At 50.6% G+C, this 21586-nt stretch overlaps 2 protein-coding genes across 7 annotated transcripts; one reads left to right on the top strand and one right to left on the bottom strand.

Annotated features, from left to right (window-relative positions):
- Nucleotides 1–6661: 6661 nt before the first annotated feature.
- On the bottom strand, nt 6662–9683 carry Krtcap2 (keratinocyte associated protein 2). 2 transcript variants are annotated; one of them, XM_021631631.2, is made up of 5 exons: nt 9530–9683; nt 9104–9258; nt 8866–8929; nt 7024–7090; nt 6662–6814 (listed from the first exon to the last, which is right to left on the bottom strand). In XM_021631631.2, exons 1-5 carry the CDS (start codon nt 9531–9533, stop codon nt 6688–6690), a joined length of 417 nt encoding a protein of 138 aa, XP_021487306.2. In that variant the 5' UTR covers nt 9534–9683; the 3' UTR covers nt 6662–6687. The 2 variants fall into 2 exon arrangements, with proteins under 2 accessions (XP_021487306.2, XP_060248483.1); XM_060392500.1 differs by having other exon boundaries at nt 9491–9627.
- Nucleotides 9684–10145: 462 nt separating this feature from the next.
- On the top strand, nt 10146–21382 carry Trim46 (tripartite motif containing 46). 5 transcript variants are annotated; one of them, XM_021645798.2, is made up of 10 exons: nt 10146–10329; nt 11571–11832; nt 12057–12400; nt 13459–13602; nt 13715–13810; nt 16244–16497; nt 16731–16852; nt 17864–18166; nt 18976–19273; nt 20274–21382. In XM_021645798.2, exons 1-10 carry the CDS (start codon nt 10267–10269, stop codon nt 20665–20667), a joined length of 2280 nt encoding a protein of 759 aa, XP_021501473.2. In that variant the 5' UTR covers nt 10146–10266; the 3' UTR covers nt 20668–21382. The 5 variants fall into 5 exon arrangements, with proteins under 5 accessions (XP_021501473.2, XP_021503817.1, XP_021504600.2 ...); XM_021648142.2 differs by having other exon boundaries at nt 10170–10339; XM_021646585.2 differs by lacking the exon at nt 10146–10329 and adding an exon at nt 10388–10867.
- Nucleotides 21383–21586: the final 204 nt, after the last annotated feature.

Genomic DNA, 21586 nt, shown 5'->3' on the forward strand with positions numbered 1-21586 from the left:
ATTGCCACATGTCTGAGGCCATCTTGGGCCAGAAAGCAAGCATTAAGCAAGAAAGCTTTTTCAGGAAAGCTGGGAAAGGGCTGGTGAGACGGCTAAGTAAAGGTGCTTGCCCTAAGCCTGAGTTCTATCCCTGGGACCCACATGGTGAAGGAGAGAGCTGATTCCCACAGTTAGTCCTCTATTCTCCACAGGCATGCCACAGTACACACAAAGAAATAAATGCAGGAAAAAAACAAAAAACAAAAAACTGTGTAAGCTGGGGGGCGGGAGCCCTCAGCACTGGAACCGCAAATGCTGACAGTATGCTGCCCTGCCAGTCCCAAGACTGCAGTGCCTTGCAGTCACTCTAGCCTTTCCTTCCTTTTGTGATAACAGTGTATGAGTCAGGGTTCTCCCACAAAACAGGACCAGGGACACAGAGAAAGGAACTGAGAGACTGATGTTTAAAGAACTGGCTCAGAAGTTAGGGAATCAGCCTTGTTCAAAGCCTGAAGGGTGGGTCAGTAGGCTGGAGCCCTGGGAAAGATCCAGGATTTCAGTTCAAGCAGGAAGGCTGTGCACTGCTTACTTCTCCCTCATTCTAATAATCTGATCTTCAGATGTTTTGATGAAGGTCACACACAACAGTAATCTGCTTTACTCAAAAAATCTACCAGTCTAATTTTTTTAAAATTACTTTATTTACTTTTTTATTTTATGTACATTGATATTCTGCCTACTTGTATGTGTTTGTGAGGGTGTTAGATCTCTTGGAACTGGAGTTACAGACAATTGTGAGCTGCCATGTGGGTGCTGGGAACTGAACCCAGGTCCTTTGGAAGAACAGTCAGTGCTCTTAACCATTGAGCCATCTCTCTAGTCCCCTAATTTTCTTTTTCAATCTGAGGTTGAGCTCAGGACTTCTTGTGTGCTAGGTAGGTGTTCTGCCACTGAGCTACACCCCTGGTCCCACTTTATTTTTTTCTTTTTCTATTTTCATGTGTGTGTGTGTGTGTGTGTGTGTGTGTGTGTGCATGTTTGCTTGTATGTGTGGTGTACATGTGTAAATGCATGGTTTTTGTTGTCAGGAATCATCCTTGATTGTTCTCCCATCTTATTCTTGAGGCAGCATTGTTCATTAAAACCTAGAGTTCACTTATATGGCTTAGCCTTGCTTCCCCCTCCCCCTTTTAAGGGAAATTGATCTCATCCAAAATATAATTCCAGGGCTGGATTTAACTCACTGCTAAATGGTGTGTTGTTATCATATAAGAAACAAACATTTCTCTGCTGGGCCTGGGGGCTCATGTCTTTTTCCTCTCTCTCTCTCTCTCTCTCTCTCTCGATCTGTATTTTTTTTTCCTTTTCTTTTTGAGACAGGGTTTTCCTGTATAGCCTTGACTGTCCTGGACTTGCTTTGTAGACCAGACCAGGCCGGCCTTGAACTCAAAAAGATCCTCCTGCCTCTGCCTCCCCAAGTGTGGTGGTACATGCCTTTTAATCCCAGCACTTGAAAGGCAGAGCTAGGCAGATCTCTAAGTTTGAGGCCAGCCTAATCTACAGAGCTAGTTCCAGGACACCCGGGGCTGAACAGAGATGCCCTGTCTTGAAAAAAACAAAAACAAAAAGAAAAGAAAAAAAGAAAGGAAGAAGGAAAGGAACGAAATAAACACCTCAAATACAGGGCTTCCCACAGACTTAATTAAAATCTTTAGCATTATAATCTAAGGTAGTCAGGTCATTTTATGGTCAAGGAGTCTGACGTGTAAGGAAGTCACTTAGTTTGTGCCTGTAACAGGCCTGCTCAATGTCAGAGTTCATACTCTACCTCAGAGCTGTCTAACTGGAGACACATCTCTGGTGCTAAGGATGTAGTTCAGGGAGTAGATTGCTTGTTACTGTGCAGTAGGCCCTGGGTTCTACACCCAGGGCAAATAATGGTAGGCTTGGTGGCCCACACTTGCAGTCCCAGCACTGGAGATTTGAGTAGGAGGATCAGAAATTGGTAATCTTTGGCAAAGCAAGGAACTCAAGGCCAGCCTGGAATATCTGAGACTTTATATCAGAAAAAGAACAGGGGCTAGAAAAGTGGCAGAGCTCAGGTTAAGAGTATCTGAGTTAGGTTCCTAGCACCCTATGGCGGCTCACATCCATCTGTTCCAGGAGACTCAATGTTCTCTTATGACCTCTGCAGGCACCAGGCACACTAGGTGTGCATAAATGCACAGGGAAAAACTCATACAGATTAAATTAAACAGCAACAACAAAGCCAAGAAGCATTTCTTCCCCACTGTCTCACACTGCCTACAAACCTAAAGCTGGCTGGGAGCACAGCTTAGAAGAGGGTTGGAAGGGGTGGAGTTTCTGCAATGCTTACTTCTATCACTCACACCTCTGTCATCCTCGCACGGGCATACATACACCCCAGTCCCAGAAATCCCTGGAAACAGCTTGAGGCAGTGCTCAGGGTACGGCTTTTCTCTATGGCACCTGAAAGTATTCTTGCTCTCCAACTCCCCTAAATATACAGTGGAGCAACAAAGGGCATGGCGACACACACCTGTAATCCCAGCACTGAGGCGACAGAGGCAGGCTGATCTCTGTGAGTTTGAGGCCAGCATGGTCTACAAAGAGAGTCCAGGACAGCCAGGGCTGCACAGAGAAACCCTGTCTCAAAAAACCATATGTAATCTATATACACATATATATAACATGCACACATACACACACACATGCATGGAGCTCCACCTCTTGCACAGGAGAGCGCCCCTGCTTTTCTTTTCCAGCTTTCTTGAGGTGTGAGAACTGCTCAGGGAACCTGGAGGCTCTCTCCTAGCTCAGGAAAGCCACTGGGCGTAGGCTTTATTGCTTCCAGGGGCTTCCAACTGAAAATTTTTGGTATCATCTCTCAGTGCAGCTAAATCTACAGTGTTACTCTAGTAAAACAAAAAGAAGGGATTTGCCATAAAACTGATCGAACTTTTCTTTGCCTGCACCACCACTGCCTGGATCTCTCTGAGTTTTCAAATATACAAAACACATAATAGCACAATGAAGCTGGTATGCCCATTACCACAGACCTTGAAGGGATAAAATTGGACCTTGGCTTCTTATTCTGGGAATTTCTATGAATCTGTAATGATTGTGTAGCCAGCACACTTGTAACAGCGTGTTAAGAATTATTCGTTTAGGGACTGGAGAAAGGGCTTGTGTGAGGACAGGAGTTCTAAGCCCTAGAGCCCACTTAAAAGCCAGAAGGCAGGGACAAGGAATAGCCAGGGCAAGCTGGTTAGCTTAACTTGCTGGGTCTGTGATCTGCAGACTCAGTGAGACTCCACCTCAATAAATAAACAGGGAGAAACTGAGGAAACCACCAGACTTCAGCTTTGGGCCTCTGTGTACATACCTTCCCATCCACATACTTATAAATACGCATACTCATGTGCACACCACACACACTCTACGTATACAAGAAAAATATTTGTTAAGTAGACACATGCCTGGTTTCTCCTAGTGCAGCCGGAACCTCTATAGATAGAGGGACCTGAATCTCTCCCCAGCTGGCAGGAGTCCCGGGGAGGAGCTGCTGAGACATGTGGGCCCAGGATTCCCACCCTGTACAGGCTCAGTGCTGAAGAGGCTAGCTGGGTGTGGCTGCCCACTATAGCCCACGGGAAAGTCTTGAAACCTTTGAAGTCTACCCTACCAGTAGCTGGTCTAAAGCTGTTTGCTATAGGTATGGAGAATGCCTAACTCCGTGGCCATTAAGGGATTCTCTCTTTGCCTCTGCAGGAACTCCACTAAATAGCATTTAGGGCACAACTCTCATATGTACAGCTGGCTTTCCATCCTGGAAGGGTTGGTTGGAGAGTGAGATCCTGATTCTAGCCCCTTGAGCCCCCAGGAACTTCCATTTCCCTGGAAAGGAGGCAAAGAAATACACCTGGGCTGTGTGCACTGACTGCCTTAGGGCTGTGACCATTGTTTGCTTAGGAGGTAGCCATATTTATAACCCGAGTCAAGAACTGCAGAGCAGACTAGAGCACCCCAGAGGGCAGGGCTGCCAGTTTTCCATTCTCCCGGGGTTCCCACAGAGCCCCCTACGCGTGATTTCACAATAGATTTCAGTGTATGCAGTTCACTGAACCCTTACCCTTGTGCTTCTGTCTCTGTGTCTCTCAGCATCTCTTGTTTCTTATGGGTCTCTGGGCCTCTCTTGTTTCCCAACATCCTTCCCGAGGCCCTGGGGAGCAGAGCTGTGGAGGCAGGGGCCAGTGGGAACACAACAGTGTCCGGTTCTCACCAAGGATAATAAGGGCCGGAAAGGGCTGGAGCCAAAGCCTGGCGCAGACTAGCCCTCCTGCCTGCCCTGGGCGCCCCCAGGTCCCGCCTTGTCCTACTGGTATGCCCTAAATGCCAGGCGCTCTTCATGCTAGTGCCTGTCCCGGGAAAGGGAGACCAGCTCTGCCTACTTGCCTCAATCTCAATGTCCCATTGCCTTCTTGGAGGGTGGTACCAACTTTGACTCTAAGAAGCAAGTCAGGTCAGGGGCCATACGCCTCCAGCCAGACTACACTGACTCCGCCCATGTATTATTTACTCCTGTTTCCGGAGTTGGCGGCGGGTGCCTGCGGGTGTCACCGCCACGTGTGTGAACAGGAGGAAACATCTGGCTCCCTCTGTTCTCCAGGGGAGCGCTCCTCTCTCCCTCAGGTCTACTGCCTCCCGGTGAAGCAGAGTCCCAGGTTCCTTCACCTCTTTCACCTTCAGGTCTTGGAAGCCAAGCCACCATATCCTCAGGCCCCTTTATGTAAAGATTGTGATTAGAGGCCTTGATATCCCTGCCAGGGTTAATTAGAAGGTCAGGTGTGTATAGGCTACAACTAGACACACAGATAGGCTGAGTATAAAGCTGCTATTGGCGCCGATCTGCCCTGTAAACCCACCAATTCCTGAGTAATGGATCATTATCCCCAAGGGACATGCTGCTCCTGGCTCTACATAGTAGGTAGTAGCATGTGCCCAGATCCCTTAGCACTGCTCAGTCACCTGTCCTCTGCTCTTCCCCTCACTCCCCTAGTGATGCTATCTGCCTGGCTCCACCCAAGCCAACCTTCTAGAAGACTCTGGACTGAGGAGGCCTTATCCCCAGGCTATATGCACCCTACCCTGCTACCACTTCAGCTAGGGAGAAAGTCAGTCTGACAGTAAGCTCTAGAACCAACCAGCTTCCCATAGATGGGGGGTGGTGGGGGCTATTAAGGACAACCCCACTCCATTCCTCAGAGGGCCCTACATATCACTTCTTTTTGTCTTGAGACAGGGTTCTCTGTGTAGCCTTGGTTGTCCTGGACTCGACTTGTAGAGCAGGCTGGCTTCTAATGCCTCTGCCTCCGTCAAGTGCTGGCATTAAAGACATGCTCCACCATGCCTGGCTCAGACTTCTCTTACTTTCCTGCAACTTCACTAGGTGAGCCTGGAGCCTGGAACGGCCACCCTCAGGAAGACTGTGATCTCTACTGGAAACTCTGACCTACTCCCAGACCAAGAATTGGATGCAAGCTTCTACCCACCCAGCAGGGTGCCTGGCCCCTTGGGTTCCCGAGGTTGGCTTCCAAAGAACTAGCGCAGCCCTTGCCCTTTAGGACCAATCTGCCAGGAGAGTTCTGCCTGAGTGTCCAGGATAGATGAACTCACAGTGCCCTCTGCAGGCATTTTGTGTAAACTGCGAATTCTTCCTTTTCTGTCTGGGGCGATGACAGGGCACAGTGTGGCGTCTATACCAGAACTCCTTTGACTCTTTTATTCATCTTTACTGAACCTTATTCCCTAGCCTTTAGGTGCCTCTAATCTGCAGAATTTTGTTCTAGAAGGGCTGAAGGATAAGTTCTTTCGTTCAACCAACCTACCAACCTACTTCCCATAATTGGGCACTACTGAGCATACAGAAATGACCAACATGGGTGTTCCCTGAAGCCTACGGTATCCACCAGGAGAGGAGGTACAACCACTCTGGACAGAGCTGCTTCTGGTGACAGTACAGAACAGGATCTGGGGGCCACCTGCCTCATTTCCATCAAGACTGGCTGAGACTGTGGGATGGCTGTTCTTTAATATACTCTTGAGAAAATATGAATTTCCTAATATCTTGGATACAAGATGGGGAGACAAAAAACACAAAAGCAGAGGCAAGGGTTCATGACTGACCTAGGACCTTATCCACACAGGCACTTTGTCCATGCTAGAGTGGAACAGATGGACATTTGTAGGGACTCCCACCTTGACCTTGCTGCAAAAGGCTCTTTTGCTCAGGGTAAGAACAAAAGTTCACTTTTGAGGATGGGAGCCAGAGTAACAGTACCAGGTGGAACCCCATGACCTAGAATTTAAGGGGTCCACTTTCACTGCAAGCTCGTTCCTGGTTTTGGAGAATGATACAGGGTACCTGCCACACTCTTGTAGCCTCTGCACATGTGCACCCACATATATGTACACATTCATACACATACACAACAGTTAACAACAATAATAAATTCTGCTCTGGTTCTGAAAGGCAGCCCTTCCTGTATTCCACTCTTGACCTTTAACCTCTCTTCCCACAGGTCCGTGGATCATTTTTGCACTTCCAAGCTCAGGCCCCAGCAGATGAGGGATACAACTTATCACAGCTTGCAGACAGAACTACAAAGAATCCACTTTATTTGTCATTCAGGGTTGATTTCTCTTCTTGCCCTTGCCAGTGACTTTGGCTGGCGTGAGGACTGGAGCTGTTGCCTGGTACAGAGTGGAGGATATCTTGTTGATGTAGTACAGACCAACCATGGAGAAGATGAAGCTACAGGGTGAAAACAAGTCATTACACCATGCTGCTAGCAGAGCAGACACCAGCTTCATGGAAAGAATTCAGGTTCACAATTGGGAAACTAGGGGAATGAAAATGGGAACACAGAGGAGGAGGTACATGGTGGGAGGGAAGACACTGGCAACATCATAGGAGGATCTGGTGTGGCATCACTGTACCTTGCCCAACTGTCAGATACATACCAAGTGGTGACACAGACGCGGTGGATGAGGCCAGATGCAAAGAGGGCCAACAACAAGCAGAGGAGAACTGGGGAGGTGAGAACAAGGCGGGTCAGCAGGTGTTCAAAAGAGAAATAGAGAACCAGGAGCAATCATCTAGAGCCCTGAAGAGGAAGCTGCTTAAAAGGTATGTCCTCCTGGGCATAGTGGCATAAGCCTCTAATCCCAGCATCTGGGGCAGAGGCAGGCAGATCGCTGTGAGTTTAAGGCCAGCCTGGTCTACAGAGCCAGTTCTAGGATAGCCAAGGCTACACAGAGAAACCCTATCTAGAAAAACAATAAAACCAAACAAAAGGTTATGTCTTGATAAAAGCAGACTTTAGATGGCCTTAACATTGTTTGGAACACACAGGTAACATATAAATAGGGTTTTGTTTGTTTTGTTTTACTAGCTTTGCTCCACATCTCATTTAACTTCTGCCACCTCCCCCCACACACAAGAAAGCTGAATATAGTGGTATATGCATATACAGCAAGCTAGGCAGGAGGCTGAGGCAGGAGGATTGTTTAAGGCCATCCTGGGCAACATAGTGAGATCCTGACTCAAAAGTAAGTTAATAAATAAAATAAACATTTGGGTTTGAGGAACAGGCTTGTTCCCATTATTTAGGGCGGAGGACTAAGACCTCTAATGACAGGGGGACAAGATGGAAAGGCAAAGAAGCTCCACTTTTCCAGCTGCAATCAGCAGGGAAGAAAGTTGTTCTGTTTTTTTGTTTCTGTTTTTAAGATAGGCCTCACAGTGTAACCCTGGCTGTCCTGAAACTCTGTAGACTGGGCTGGGATTAAGAGACTTAGTCAAGTACTGGGATTAAGAGACTTTGCTACCACTGCCTGGCTGAAAGACAAGAATTTTGTCCCTCAACAATTTCATTCCGAAAATAAAAGACAGTACACATGGAACAAAGGGTAAAAGTCAGAAGTTCTGATAGTGCTGGATGGAAGTCCTGGAACCTGCTACAGGGCTGTGAGGACAGCAAAACCTGGAGGAGGGTGAGGAAATGTGGCAGGCTTTGGTGTTCCTGGGTGAGTCTTTCACAAGGTGACAGCTGCTGTGAGCATCTGAGCTTATGACTTTCCTCAGGTGGTTTGGTCCTGATGCGTACTTTGCTTTATGAACTTACTTCTCTATAAATGAGTAGAACATCAGATCTCTATATGAAGCAATTTACAAGGATTATTACATACAAAAACTGATCAGGGCTGCAGATGCGGCTCCGCTGGTGGAGTCTGGGTTCGACACTCAGTGCCACATACACTATATGAGGTGGTGCTAATCCCAGGACAGGAGGATCAGCAGTTCAAGGGTTCAAAGTCATCTTCGGCTACACAGTAAGTTCAAGGCCAGTCTGGGCTTCAGAGGAGAGGAGAGAAGAGGAAAAGAGAAACAAAGAGAGAGCTCTAACAGTCCTTCTCTATTCGTCAGGGGGCCTGCTATCAGTTACATGCCAGTGATTATAAATTTTACAATCACCTCAAGCAGAAGTCAGTAGTGCTAGCTCAAACTCACATCATGATCCCTCAGTGGACATGGTCTTGCTTTCAAACATGCCTATCAAACATCCGTTCAGATTTGACTGTTTGCTTGGAACCCTTCCTGGAAGGAAGCCACATTTTCCTTTTTCTTCTTTTTGTGCCTCTCTTCCAGCTCCGATGTCAAGAGCCAGATAAAATGCTTAATCCAAAAGCATCTTCTGTCCTCAAGACAGTTTTCTCCTTTGCCATCTAAGTACCAGGAAATTCAGCACCATGCTTGCGGAAGGTTTAAAAAACGAGTTCAATCAACTCTTTAGTTTCACTTACTCTCAGGGAAGATCTTTGCTTGGAAACCTTTACCAAAGACCAGATTCTCCAGATTATTGAAGGCCTGGATTGAGGGAATTAAGGAAAAACTAGTGCAACAAGCCAAGGCTGGAGGGTAAGCGACACAAACCCGCCTCTGGGAAGTAGGAGAAATGCAAGGGCCTCGCCTCCCATTACCCCCTCCCCAACCCAACTTCTGTTCAAACATATCCCCCACTTCCTGGCGAGGGGAGGATACAGTCAGGGAGAAGACGAAAAGGCCAGAGCCCAGCAGGCCCCCCTGAATTGTCAGCCACTCGGTGGAGGCCAGCTGGCGGCTGTATATCTGCATGCCAGCGAACAGCAGCAGGGACAGGAGGGAGGACAGCGCCAAGGAGGTTCCGGTACCAACCACTGGAGATGACAGAGTCAGGCTAAGCTTCAGGCAGGTTCACTCCAGAGCTCGGCCTGCCAACCACTTCCTAGCGCTCCCAGCATTGCAGCCACACTCCACATGCCTCCCCCAAGGCCCCGATCCCGCACATCCAAGTTCCCGCCTGTCGGGAGGAATTATTAGTTTCTCAGAAATCAGGACACGTCAGCTTTAACAAGGCTACCGAGAAAAGAGGGCCACCGCGACGCCCACCCCGCCAGAACTGCCCGGGCATTCCGCCGGCCGGGTTACCCATCACGCCGGGTCCGTGGGTCCAACCCGTGCCTCTGGAGAAAGAGGGGAGCCAAACCCGGCGCGATTGTCTACACGCAGGCGTCCGCGCACAACGTAGACTTGCTTTACTGCTTCCTCTGCCTGCCTTGTGCACAGCGCCCTCTTGCGGCAAGGAGGAAATAATGCTTTCACGAGTATTCTAGGCCGCCGCCCTGCCTGTCTCCAACCTTCGTACCCAGGGCATCCTCTCTGAACAAGCTGCACTCAGGTCTTTCAGTCATGACCCCATGCCCTAGAGTCACCTATGTCTTCTTTGCTATTTATGGCATCTCTAATACAAGTTCCCCAGACCTCCCTGCCCCATTCTGATTGCCTCAACATCTCCCGAATCTATGCCCCACCCAAGATGTAGCGCTCTCCACCTGGAGTTCATCTTCCTCTGAAAACGGCCTCTTGATTTATGTGAGTTTGTGACTAGGGATCGACGCAAGGTTCTAATAGAAGGAATGGTTCCTCCCTCAAATACCCTTCCATGTTATCCACCCCCTAGACCGCCTTTGGAAACCCACGTGGGAAGAACTATTTCCCACCCCCTACCTCGACGGGCGCAGTTCGAGGCAGGTCCCTGGAGCATGCGCAGTGAAATCTCACCCTCCTCACCCCTCCCTATACCCCACCCGGCTCCTGCGTTAAGCCCCGGGTTCGCAGGAGCAGCCAGGATCGAGCACCCGGGGGCGGGCGGGCACAGTAGGGCCATGGCTGAGGGTGAGGATATGCAGACCTTCACTTCCATCATGGATGCACTAGTCCGCATCAGTGTGAGTTAAGGTGGGGTCAAGGGGAAGGGAGGGGATGTAGAGGGGTCGGGGCAAGCCAGATCCTTGAACAGGTGGGGGTCCAGGAGGTGGAACTAGTTAAGACAGAAATGACTAGGAAGGCGGCGATGCAAGTGTGCAGGGATCCGGGGGACGGCCGAGTGGTGAGTGCAGGAAAGACTCCCGTTTGCTGAGGTGTAGGCTTGGGGTAGCGGCCAGCAGCGTACCAGGGCTATGTGTGAGCTTGGATGTTTTCCAAGAAACTGAGGACAGGTCGAGTGGGAGGTGATGAAAAAGCCGCTCCAGGGTGCAGTTCCCAATTTGGACCCCTCCCGACCCCCTACCCTACCGCTCTCCCCGCACCCCCCCTTCGCGAGCTGCCGTGCAGCCTGTGGTTGCCATGGTAACCCGTGCCCGTCTCTCCCAGAGGCGGTGCCAACCCTGCTCCCCCCCACCATTTCCTTCCCCCTCCCTCCCTGTCCCTCCCTCCTTTGTGTCAGCTGCGCCCCTGACCGGGATGGCTGCGAAGAGAGGGACCAAGGTGAGGTGTGGGGGTGGGGAATAGCCTGAAGACCCCTCACCAAAAGGGGAAGGGATACTTCCGGTGGGGAGGGGGCAAGTAGGCGGGGCGCTTCCCCCTCCCTCGCCCCCAGATTGGGCCGAGGGCTGCAAGCAGGCTGAGTTTCTCCACCAGAATGGGCCGGAGAGTATAGGTGGCAGAGAGGAATAGGATGATTTGGGAAGACTGGAAGAAATACAAGTGAAGAATGGAGGATGGGTGGTGGGGCGGCCACAGGCCAGTGCCCAGCTGGTTAGGAAAGCTAGCGCACCCTGGCCTCGGGGAGCAGTCAAGCGTCTAAGGTTGCTAGAGAAAGGGAGGGGGGTGCAGCGCCGAGCTGTAGAATGGGTGGTGCCCTTGAAATAAATGCATGGAGCAGTCTGCTAATCCAGAGATGAAGGGATGGAGACAGGTGAGGAGGCAGGACTGCCTGCCAGCATTGCTGCATCAGGAGTGATGGGGGTGGGGCACGATGCTGGGGGTGGCCAGAGCTCCAACCATACCTTCTTGTTGGACCTTAAGTACTCCCTTGGAGATAGAGAACTGGAAAGGTGTGTGAACCAAACAAGGCAGGTGCTGGGCTAAAACAGTAGGTAGCTTGTGTTGCCCTTCCTGGCAGCCAAGGGACCGGCTGAGATATTCCCAAGTGTCCTAGCTCTCACACAACCTCCTCGTTCCTCCACAGACAAGCATGAAGAACATGGAGAAGGAACTGCTGTGTCCAGTGTGCCAAGAGATGTACAAGCAGCCATTAGTGCTGCCTTGTACCCACAACGTGTGCCAGGCCTGTGCCCGAGAGGTTTTGGGCCAGCAAGGGTACATAGGCCATGGTGGGGACCCCAGTTCAGAGCCCACTTCTCCTGCTTCGACCCCTTCTACCCGCAGCCCTCGCCTCTCTCGGAGAACTCTACCCAAGCCAGACCGCTTGGACCGGCTCCTTAAGTCAGGTGGGGCTTGGGGCTAGGGCCTGTGGCTTGGGGTGGGAATGTAGAAAGATGGAAAGGGTCAGGGGCATCTGTGTGCCATGCTGGGGTGGAGCTACTTACCGCTTATCTGAATTCTAATGAGAGCTGAGCTCTGGTGAAATAAAATTCCACTTTTTAATTGAACAGATGTCATCCACCCCCAGCCAGCTGTAATTCTCACCTCTACTTCCTGGGTCCATCCACAGGCTTTGGGACATACCCTGGGCGGAAGCGGGGTGCCTTGCACTCCCAGACAATCATATTCCCGTGCCCAGCCTGCCAGGGCGATGTGGAGCTGGGGGAGAGGGGCCTTTCCGGGCTTTTCCGAAATCTGACCCTAGAGCGAGTGGTGGAGAGGTACCGGCAGAGTGTGAGTGTGGGAGGCGCCATCCTGTGCCAGTTGTGCAAGCCCCCACCACTAGAGGCTACCAAGGGTTGCACAGAGTGCCGGGCTACCTTCTGCAATGAATGCTTCAAGCTCTTCCACCCCTGGGGCACTCAGAAGGCCCAGCACGAGCCCACTCTGCCCACCCTCTCATTCCGTCCCAAGGTGAGCCAGTTCTTGCAGGGTCTGAGGTGGGAGGGCATGGTGGGGCTGAACCACTGGTTGGGGGTGGCTGGCATTTGGGCTTCCGATGGGTGGTAGGTTGTATTTTTGTCTGTGTGTATATTTTTGAGTGTGTATGTAGATGTGTGTGTGACAGGGTCTTAGAGCTGAAGAGATGGCCCTGTTATTAAGAGCTCTTCCAGAGAATCCATTTGTCTCCCTGTAGTTCCAGCTCCAGGGGATACACCACCTCTGGCCTTTTCAGGCACCTGCACTTACATGCACCTTTCCATACACAGACACTCACACATACACATAATTCCAAATAAAACATTAACAAAAAAAGAAAAAAAAAAAAAAAAAGACAGCTTTGCCATAGCCCAGGCTGGCCTTGAACTCATGGCAATTTCCTTGCCTCAGTTTCCTGAGTACTGTAATTACACAGATGCACCATCATGTCTGGATGCTGAGCAATCCCCATCTCTAACATTCACTGAACAAACGATTTAGCATCTCTGGGTCTCTCTCCTCCTTTGCTGCATAGAGATGAGAGAATCTACTATGTATCTATACCCGCAGGGCTGTTGAGAGGATCACAGGAGATGTTTGCCTAAAAAAGTGTTATCTGGCCAAGCATGGTGGCACATGCCTGACTTCCCAGAACTTGCAAGGGTGAATAAAGAGACTTGGAAGTTGGTGTCCAGCCTGGACTATATAGGAAAACTCCATCCCCCCCACCCAAAAAGAAAAAAAAGTTGTTTATATGCGGGACACTATCCTAGGAATTGGGTACAACGGTGAACAAAGATGAGCCACAGGATTACATTAATCACCATTGTTTTGTTGTTACTATACGTAATATGAAGGAAGGATCAGTGCGAGGACAGTGCTTGGACTGGTCCTCAGTGCTTTCATGCCAGATGTCTGGGCCGTGCTTTGGAGCACCACCTGCTTTTTCCGATTCCCCCACATCTGACTGCTGGAGGGGGCAGCCAGGTGCTGGTAGGTCAGCACCCTTAGACACAGAGTGCTGACTGTTTCATTATCCTCTGTATCCCTAGGGTCTGATGTGTCCAGACCACAAGGAAGAGGTGACCCACTACTGCAAGACATGTCAACGGCTGGTGTGCCAGCTCTGCAGAGTTCGCCGCACCCACAGTGGGCACAAGATCACACCCGTGCTCAGTGCCTACCAAGCCCTCAAGGTAGAGACCGCCATGTACTCAGCTCCAGCACTAACTTGCACCCTCCCCACACCTCCTGATTTCCTGCTTCCTGCAGAGCCAGGGTGATGCCCTCCTCTTTCTTTGCCCCTAGGATAAGCTGACAAAGAGTCTGACATACATCTTGGGAAACCAGGACACAGTGCAGACCCAGATCTGTGAGCTGGAGGAGACCATCAGGCACACTGAGGTGAGCGAGACAGGATCCTTGGATCCTGCTTGGCTGAGTGTGACCCACTGCCCTGCTGCCAGTTCCAAGCCCACAGGGGGATGTGTGTGGGCAGAGGCTCTGATCAAACTTCATTGGCAAAAATACCAGTATCCTGAGTTATGGTGGAGCTGGGGTGCAGGGAGGGTAGGAGGGTTATAGCTAGGGCTACTGAGCTCAAATGTGCTTAGGTTCAGCTAGCATGGACACACCCTGAAGCTAGGGTGGGGAACAAACAGCTTCTGCTAGGTTGTCTGAATTAACTGGCATGGGACTGGATAATAACGATGGTGCAGCCACCAGTGTGCCACAGCTAGTGCGGTCCAAAAATGAATGTTAGTGCAGCCGTGGCCTTTCTTATTTGGATGAGACATTAAGAGATTAAGACTAAGCTGGGCTTGGTGGGGTATGCCTCCCAGCACCTGGGGAGGCAGAGGCAGGCAGAGCTCTGTGAGTCTGAAGCCAGGCTGGTCTACAAAGTGAGTCTAGGACAGCCAAAGCTACATAGAGAAACCATGTCTCAATATAAAATTTTAAATTAAAAAACAGAGAAAATTTAAGACTATGAAAGAGCTAAGGCGAAATATAACCAATTAGTATAACTGTGATTTCAAGTTGCAATCACTTGAGGAATTACAGACTCGGAAAGGCCCAGTTACTGCATTTTCTGACTTGTATGAAATATATAAGGACTTTTTGGAAAAGGCTCTCCTTCACACACTGAGGCCTCAGAACAATCTAACCAACTATGGAAAGTAGCCCTTATCTAGTTTTTAGCCTTTCCCCATTTGTCTCTTAGCAACATGGCTAGGATTTACTACTCTAGCCCATATATCCATTTATCTCATCATTTCTTCACAAATATATTCATCTGGAGTTGACACTGAAGCTCAGTGGTAGAGCATATGCATCTTCATCACAAAGAGCAAACAGGCTGGAAGGTTCAGTGGTTAAGAGCACTTACTGCTCTTGCAGAGGACCAAGGTTCAGTTCCTAGTACCAACAGGGCAGCTCATGACCACCTAGAACTCTAGCTCCAGGGCATCTAATGCCTTCTTCTGGCCTTCAAGGGCTTCTGTACACATGTGATATACATAAATTCTCTCTCTTTCTCGCACACACACACACACACACACACACACACACAGAAAAATAACTAAAATATTTTTAAAATAAAAACATGCTGTATCAGTACAAGGTCAAGGTCCAAAGTAACCACAACAATAAACCACAAAACTGGCAAAATTTAATTAAAAATTTTTAAGTTAAAAATGTAACTGCATTATTTTAATTTTTAAAAATTTAATCATATAGTGTGTGTGTGTGTGTGAGAGAGAGAGAGAGAGAGAGTATGCCATGTGGTGGAGGAATGGGGTGCCCATGGGGTCCGAGGGCATTGGGTTCCCTGAAACTGTTGTTACAGGTGGCTCAGTATCTGAGATGGATGCTAGGAACTGAACTCAGTCCTTACCCTACTCACTCTTAATCACTGAGCTATCTCTTCAGCACCTGAATTATTCTTTTAAAAATTAATTAATTAGGGCTGGAGAGATGGCTCAAAGGTTAAGAGCACCGGCTGCTCTTCCAAAGGTTCTGAGTTCAATTCCCAGCAACCACATGGTGGCTCACAACCATCTATCTGATAAGATCTGGTGCCCTCTTCTGGCCTGCTGACACACATGCAGGCAGAATACTGTATAAATTATAAATAAATCTTTTAAAAATAATTAATTAATTAATTAAATTTTTAACCTGGCCACGGTGGCTTACACTGTGACCCCAGGACTGGGGAAATTGAAACGGGTACACAGCAAGTTCAAGGCCAGCCGAGGCTGCATGAAATCCTGCCTCTTACAGAGTCCCCAAGTAAAGGCTGGAAAGATAGCTCTGTGGTTAGGAACACTGGCTGCTTTTCCAGAGTCCCCAGATTCAATTCCCAGCACTCACATGGTGGCTCACAACCATCTGTGGTTGCTGGGTATCTGATGCTCTCTTCTGGTCTCCACGGGCACCAGGCACACACTTAGTGCACACACATACATACAGGCAAAACACCCATACACCTAAAATAATAAAAATACTTTAAAAAGATCCCCAAGTAGGCATAAAATTAATAGGACTTCTGTACTTTTCTTCTGTATTGATTTGGTTTCCTAGATCAAGCTAAAAATCTAGGAAATAGAAGAGGCTTCTCTCTCACCTAGTTATGGTTTGAGTATTCAGGAAAGTTAGCACAAATGGTCCAGATCCAGCACAAATGGGACCAAATCTGTGGTTAGGTGGCCACAATTGATATAGAGAAGTTAAATTTACCTAAAGTCCCTAGGACAGTATGGTGTGGCATCCTAGGGGCTGGTTCAAGTACTGCCTCCAAGAAGACAGTAAGTCACTTGTCTGGTGTTGCTCCTTGGACAGGTGAGTGGTCAGCAGGCGAAGGAGGAGGTGTCGCAGCTGGTGCGGGGACTAGGGGCTGTGCTGGAAGAGAAGCGGGCCTCCCTGCTTCAGGCCATCGAAGAGTGCCAGCAAGAGCGGTTATCCCGGCTCAGCGCCCAGATCCACGAACATCAGAGCCTACTGGATGGCTCGGGTCTGGTGGGTTATGCCCAGGAAGTCCTTAAGGAGACAGACCAGCCTTGCTTTGTGCAAGCAGCCAAACAGCTGCATAACAGGTACTGAGGGACATGGCACAAGGTTCAGACTCCAGGGAAGTGGGCATCATGGGAGTGTCTAGTGACTAGGACAATAGCTAGAATACCCAAGTGGAGAGCTGGAGCCCCCAGGAGTTTTGTGTGGTCAAACTGATGCTAGCTTCTTCTGAGGCTCCAGGGAAAGGCAGGGCGAGATTCCAGGGAGGGGTTGCTGCCCACCTGACAGTGCCTGACCCTTGCCTGCCCCATTCTAGGATTGCCCGAGCCACTGAGGCCCTCCAGACATTCCGGCCAGCTGCCAGCTCCTCCTTTCGCCATTGCCAGCTGGATGTGGGGCGTGAGATGAAGCTGCTGACAGAGCTTAGCTTCCTGAGAGGTAAGGAGCTAGCCAGGCCCATGTCCAACCAGAGCCTTCTTCCCTTTTCCCCCAGCAGCGGACCCGGGGGGCAGTGCCCACCAGGGACCTTCTGGCCACCTGCCTGGCTTGGCCAGCCACTCCCACCCAGCCACCCCTGCCACACCGTCCTACCGCGCTCAGCGCTGCTTCTCCCTCTCTCTTTGTAGGCTGTGGCCACCGCGGACTCTGCTCCGGAGCAGCCCAGGCAAGTCAGCAGCCCTGCCCTGGGGGCCCTGCCACCCGCCAGGCTTCCTCCTACTCCCTCCCTGTGCTCCCACACAGCTTGGCCACCCACATATTGCTTCCTTCTCTCCTTATGCACCCTGAATTCTTGGTCCTCCCACTCCACAAATGCCCTGTCTCTCCTCTGCCTTCTTTAGGCTATTGCATAGTCCTGGTCCTTCTGACCTTTTTTTTTTTTTTATCTTGACCCTTGCCCTTTGGACTTTCATTCTCTTCCTCTTGACCTACATGCACTGTCCTACTAGCAAGCTTGCTCTTTTCTGCTGCCTATTTTCTGTCTTGCTTCCCTGGTATCTCTTTCCCAACCCTTATGGCTCCCTTATGCATCCCTTCCTGCTCAGGGCTCTCTTGCCTGGGTTCCAGTGGCCTTTTACCTGCCTCCTTCTGGGGCTCCTCTTAATTCAAACAATCTAAGCTGTAAGAGTTCTCAGAGCTCATTTGGTCTGATGTTGTCATTTGACTAAAGAGAAAACTAGGCCTAGAGAGGGAAAGTGGCTCACTTCAGGCCAAAGTAGGGTAGTGGCAAGCTAGGAACAGAGTCTGGGCTCCTGTCCCCTGCCCAGCCCTCACCCGCTCCTTTCTCCTTTGGGCCCTGTCCTGCCCACCCAGGGCTTAGAAGCTTCCTTTCCCCAGCTCCCTCACCTACACTCACCCCCCGGCTCCCGCTGCTTCCCTCTCCTGCCTGTCCCACTCTCCCTGCCAGGCTGGTGGCCAGGCCCTGATGACCCCTGTTGTCTCTTCCAACAGTGCCTGAGGCTCCTGTCATTGACACCCAGCGCACCTTCGCCTATGATCAAATCTTCCTGTGTTGGCGGCTCCCCCCTCACTCACCACCTGCCTGGCATTACACTGTTGAGTTCCGGCGCACAGATGTCCCTGCCCAGCCAGGCCCTACACGATGGCAGCGACGGGAGGAGGTGAGGGGCACGAGTGCCCTTCTTGAGAACCCTGACACAGGCTCTGTGTATGTGCTGCGTGTCCGTGGCTGCAACAAAGCTGGCTATGGAGAGTACAGTGAAGATGTGCACCTGCACACGCCTCCAGCCCCTGGTGAGTGCACACACAGGCGGCCTCATGTGGGGATGTAGATGTTCACACAGAGGGTACAGGATGGCCAGGTGCACAGCTCATTCCCAACAGACACCGGAAAGGCAATTTAATACAATGTGCAATCTAATGTGTGTATTACAGTCACTTCCTCTAGTGGTAGACTGCCTGGGTTTGCCCCTTGACATTCTTCTCTTTCTTGATTTCAGAGCCCCCCTTCTACAGAGGTCATAATAATATTTAACAGTATAGTTTGATAATTAAACCATTATAAGGTGGGACATGTAAGGGCTTAGCTTCTGACTCATAGTAAGGGCTCAGCCGGTGTTAGAGAAGTGGCTTGCCAAGTGTATTCAGTGCTTGAGTAAAGGGCAAAAAAGACAGGGTTGGATTTAGGGGCCAGGTATGAGCACCAGAGTGTGGGATGGAAGGTCCAGGTCAGTGGTGTTAGGAATGCGACCAGATAGAATAGGACAGTAGTGGAAAAGGTCCACAGGGCAAACCATGGAGAATGGGTTGCAGAAACTTTGAGTCAGTTAGAGATGGGACACTGTTTTCTCTGCCCACCAGTCATCACTGCAGCTACTCCTGGCATACCATGTCCATCTGGGATGCTCCTTTCTTCCTTATGTCTCTATTTCAGTTTGCCATGCCTTAGTTCCCTGGGCCCCTGCCAGTTGCTAGTGACTGAACCCCTTGACAACTTGTTCCTTGTGCCCAAAATTCCCAGTGTTTGTGCTGAAGCCCCACAATCCCCAGTGCCAGTGTATGTCCCTGAAACCCTTCCTTCTGTCTTAACCTCCTGCCTGTAGTCCTGCACTTCTTCCTTGATGGCCGCTGGGGTGCAAGCCGAGAACGGCTAGCCATCAGCAAGGACCAGCGAGCGGTGCGGAGTATTCCGGGGCTTCCCTTGCTGCTGGCTGCTGAGCGGCTGCTCACAGGCTGCCACCTGAGTGTGGACGTGGTCCTGGGTGATGTGGCTGTGACTCAGGGCCGCAGCTACTGGGCCTGTGCCGTAGACCCTGCCTCCTACCTGGTCAAGGTGGGCGTCGGGCTGGAGAGCAAGCTTCAGGAAAGCTTCCAGGGTGCCCCGGATGTGATCAGCCCCAGGTCAGGCCCTTCTGCAAGGGGTGGGGAGCAAAGCCCTGGGGAAGGAGCTGGGGTTGGCAAGGGTGGTGAAGGGAACGCAGACCTGCTTAGTTGGGGCTGGGAAGGGGCAAGAGCAAGTAGCATGGAAGCCAGGCTGGGATGCTTGTGGGTGGAAGTGGTCCCTCGGCAGAAGGAGCTTTGAGGACTGGTTTTCAGTGTGTGTGGCTGGAGAAATGGTTGAAAGAAGGCCCTCTTTCGTCTGTCATTCAGGACCAATACACCACCTATCTAAGCTCCTACCTCCTTTCCCAAGCACCTTGTTTCTATGAAAAGTTTTCTCTCTGAAACCTACCTCATTCTCAAGATCTCCAAGTTCTTCCCTCAAACACACCTCCACAGCCCTCCCTTGCCTCCAATGTCTCATTAACATCTTTTCCCACATTTCCCTCCTGAATTATTTCTCCTGAGTCCTCTACCCTTCAGCATCCCATTTCTTCAAAATGCCTTCTCCCCAACACAAATTCCCTTTTGAATTTTGTTGTCCTCATTCATGTATCCCTCTAACATCCTGATGCCAATTCATCTTCATCCCTTTTCTAACACCATCTTTCAAAATCTGTGCTCTGCTCCTGCCCCACACCCCTCACTGCATCTTAATTGCTGTGCTCCCATCCTTCCGACATCCTCCACTGTCAAAACTGTATCCCTAACCTGATTTCCCTAGCACCACTATCCTCAGCACCTTTTATACTGACAAGGGCCACATTTCTTTAGTGTGCTGTAGCAGCATCCTGTCTTCTTTCCTTGTAACACCTTTCTTAGGCACTTTGCTTTCCTTATTGCTTTCCTACACTAACTAAAGCCTCAAGTCTTACACTCTAGCCCTTGCATCCTCAACATGTGTTCACCTAATACATGTAACCTCTTGTCCCCCAAAATTTAATCCTTCGAATACTGCAGCTCTTTGATCTCTCCCCCATTTTTCTCTCAACTTCTTCCTTCTGAATTCCCACTCCTACAGATATGACCCGGACAGTGGGCATGACAGTGGTGCTGAGGATGCTACGGTGGAGGCCTTGCCACCCTTTGCTTTCCTGACCATCGGCATGGGCAAGATCCTGCTGGGTTCCGGAGCAAGTTCAAATGCAGGGCTCACAGGGAGGGATGGCCCAGCAGCCAGCTGCACAGTGCCCCTGCCACCCCGCCTGGGCATCTGCTTGGACTATGAGCGGGGCCGGGTTTCCTTTCTGGATGCTGTGTCCTTCCGTGGGCTCCTGGAGTGCCCCCTGGACTGCTCAGGGCCTGTATGCCCTGCCTTCTGCTTCATCGGGGGTGGTGCCGTACAGCTGCAGGAGCCGGTGGGCACCAAGCCTGAGAGGAAAGTCACCATTGGAGGCTTTGCCAAGCTGGACTGAGCCTTTCAGGCCTCTCCCCCAGATCTACATTCTGCTCCCTAAGCCTCCAGACCTCGGGCTGTTTACCCAGCACTTCTCCCTGAAACTTTTTCTGACCATGTGGCCCTGCCCTGTCCCTTGCCAGCTGTGTCTTCCCAGGGCTTCCTTCACTAAGGGATGCTCCTCTGCTACCCTCTGGATGTTCTTCATTCTGTGTTACCTGTTGGCCTAGGCCCCCAGGCCCACTCAGTCTCTGCTCCAGGCCCTGCTCGTGACATCTTAACCAAGGCAGAGAAAGCCCCTATGCCATCCCTGTACTGCCCCCCCCCCCCAGGCTTATTGGGAGGCAGGATGCCTGGAACACTGGGTATGGTTGACAACACTACCCTTAGCCTTGCCAAGTCCCCTGCCCCATTGATGCTGAACTACAGCCTTGGCAGCCAGGCTTCGAGCCTCCTCAGTGAGAGGAAGGAGAGCCTCTCACTGCTTTATTTGGATCCCTAACCCTTCAGCCGCATGTCCCTCTGTCCCTCTTCTTGCATGCTTTACCTATCCTGCACCCATGCCAATGTGCCAAGTCTCCCTTGGGAACCCAGCTGAGGCTGTTGTCCCCATTGGGTTGAGCCAAGCTAGGCCTCTGATGCCAGCTACTGCCTCCTTGCAGTGGGCATTGGTAGGCCTGTGCTGAGCTGTAATTTTTATGGTTTATAAACAATAAACTGTGACACCAGGCACATTTCTGTTTTCCCAGAGTGTGACCATTCCTGGTAATTTCCATCCTGTGGCATGGGAAAGGGACCTAAGGAAAGGAGGTCCCTAACTTAAGTGCTGACAGTCTCCTGCCACGCCTAAGGCCAAGGCTCCAGCTGACTCACCACCAGAGGGCGCAGCACTGATTGCCAGCATAGAGCTCCACCTTAGGCATTTGGACCGCGGCACT

The sequence above is a fragment of the Meriones unguiculatus genome, chromosome 1, assembly GCF_030254825.1.
Source record: "Meriones unguiculatus strain TT.TT164.6M chromosome 1, Bangor_MerUng_6.1, whole genome shotgun sequence".
NCBI classification, from domain to species: Eukaryota; Metazoa; Chordata; class Mammalia; order Rodentia; family Muridae; genus Meriones; species Meriones unguiculatus.

What these genes read in the sequence shown, in the direction of transcription:
- Krtcap2 (XM_060392500.1), bottom strand. Translation starts at nt 9,533, where the DNA reads ATGGGTAACCCGGCCGGCGGAATGCCCGGGCAGTTCTGGCGGG. An exon ending in TTTTCGTCTTCTCCCTGACT is followed by an intron (nt 8,930 to 9,103) that starts GTATCCTCCCCT and finishes CCCTCAATCCAG; the next exon opens with GCCTTCAATAATCTGGAGAA. An exon ending in CGCGTCTGTGTCACCACTTG is followed by an intron (nt 6,815 to 7,023) that starts GTATGTATCTGA and finishes TTCACCCTGTAG; the next exon opens with CTTCATCTTCTCCATGGTTG.
- Trim46 (XM_021646585.2), top strand. Translation starts at nt 10,727, where the DNA reads ATGGTAACCCGTGCCCGTCTCTCCCAGAGGCGGTGCCAACCCTGCTCC. An exon ending in CTGCGAAGAGAGGGACCAAG is followed by an intron (nt 10,868 to 11,570) that starts GTGAGGTGTGGG and finishes GTTCCTCCACAG; the next exon opens with ACAAGCATGAAGAACATGGA. An exon ending in AGAGCTTAGCTTCCTGAGAG is followed by an intron (nt 16,853 to 17,863) that starts GTAAGGAGCTAG and finishes CTCTTCCAACAG; the next exon opens with TGCCTGAGGCTCCTGTCATT.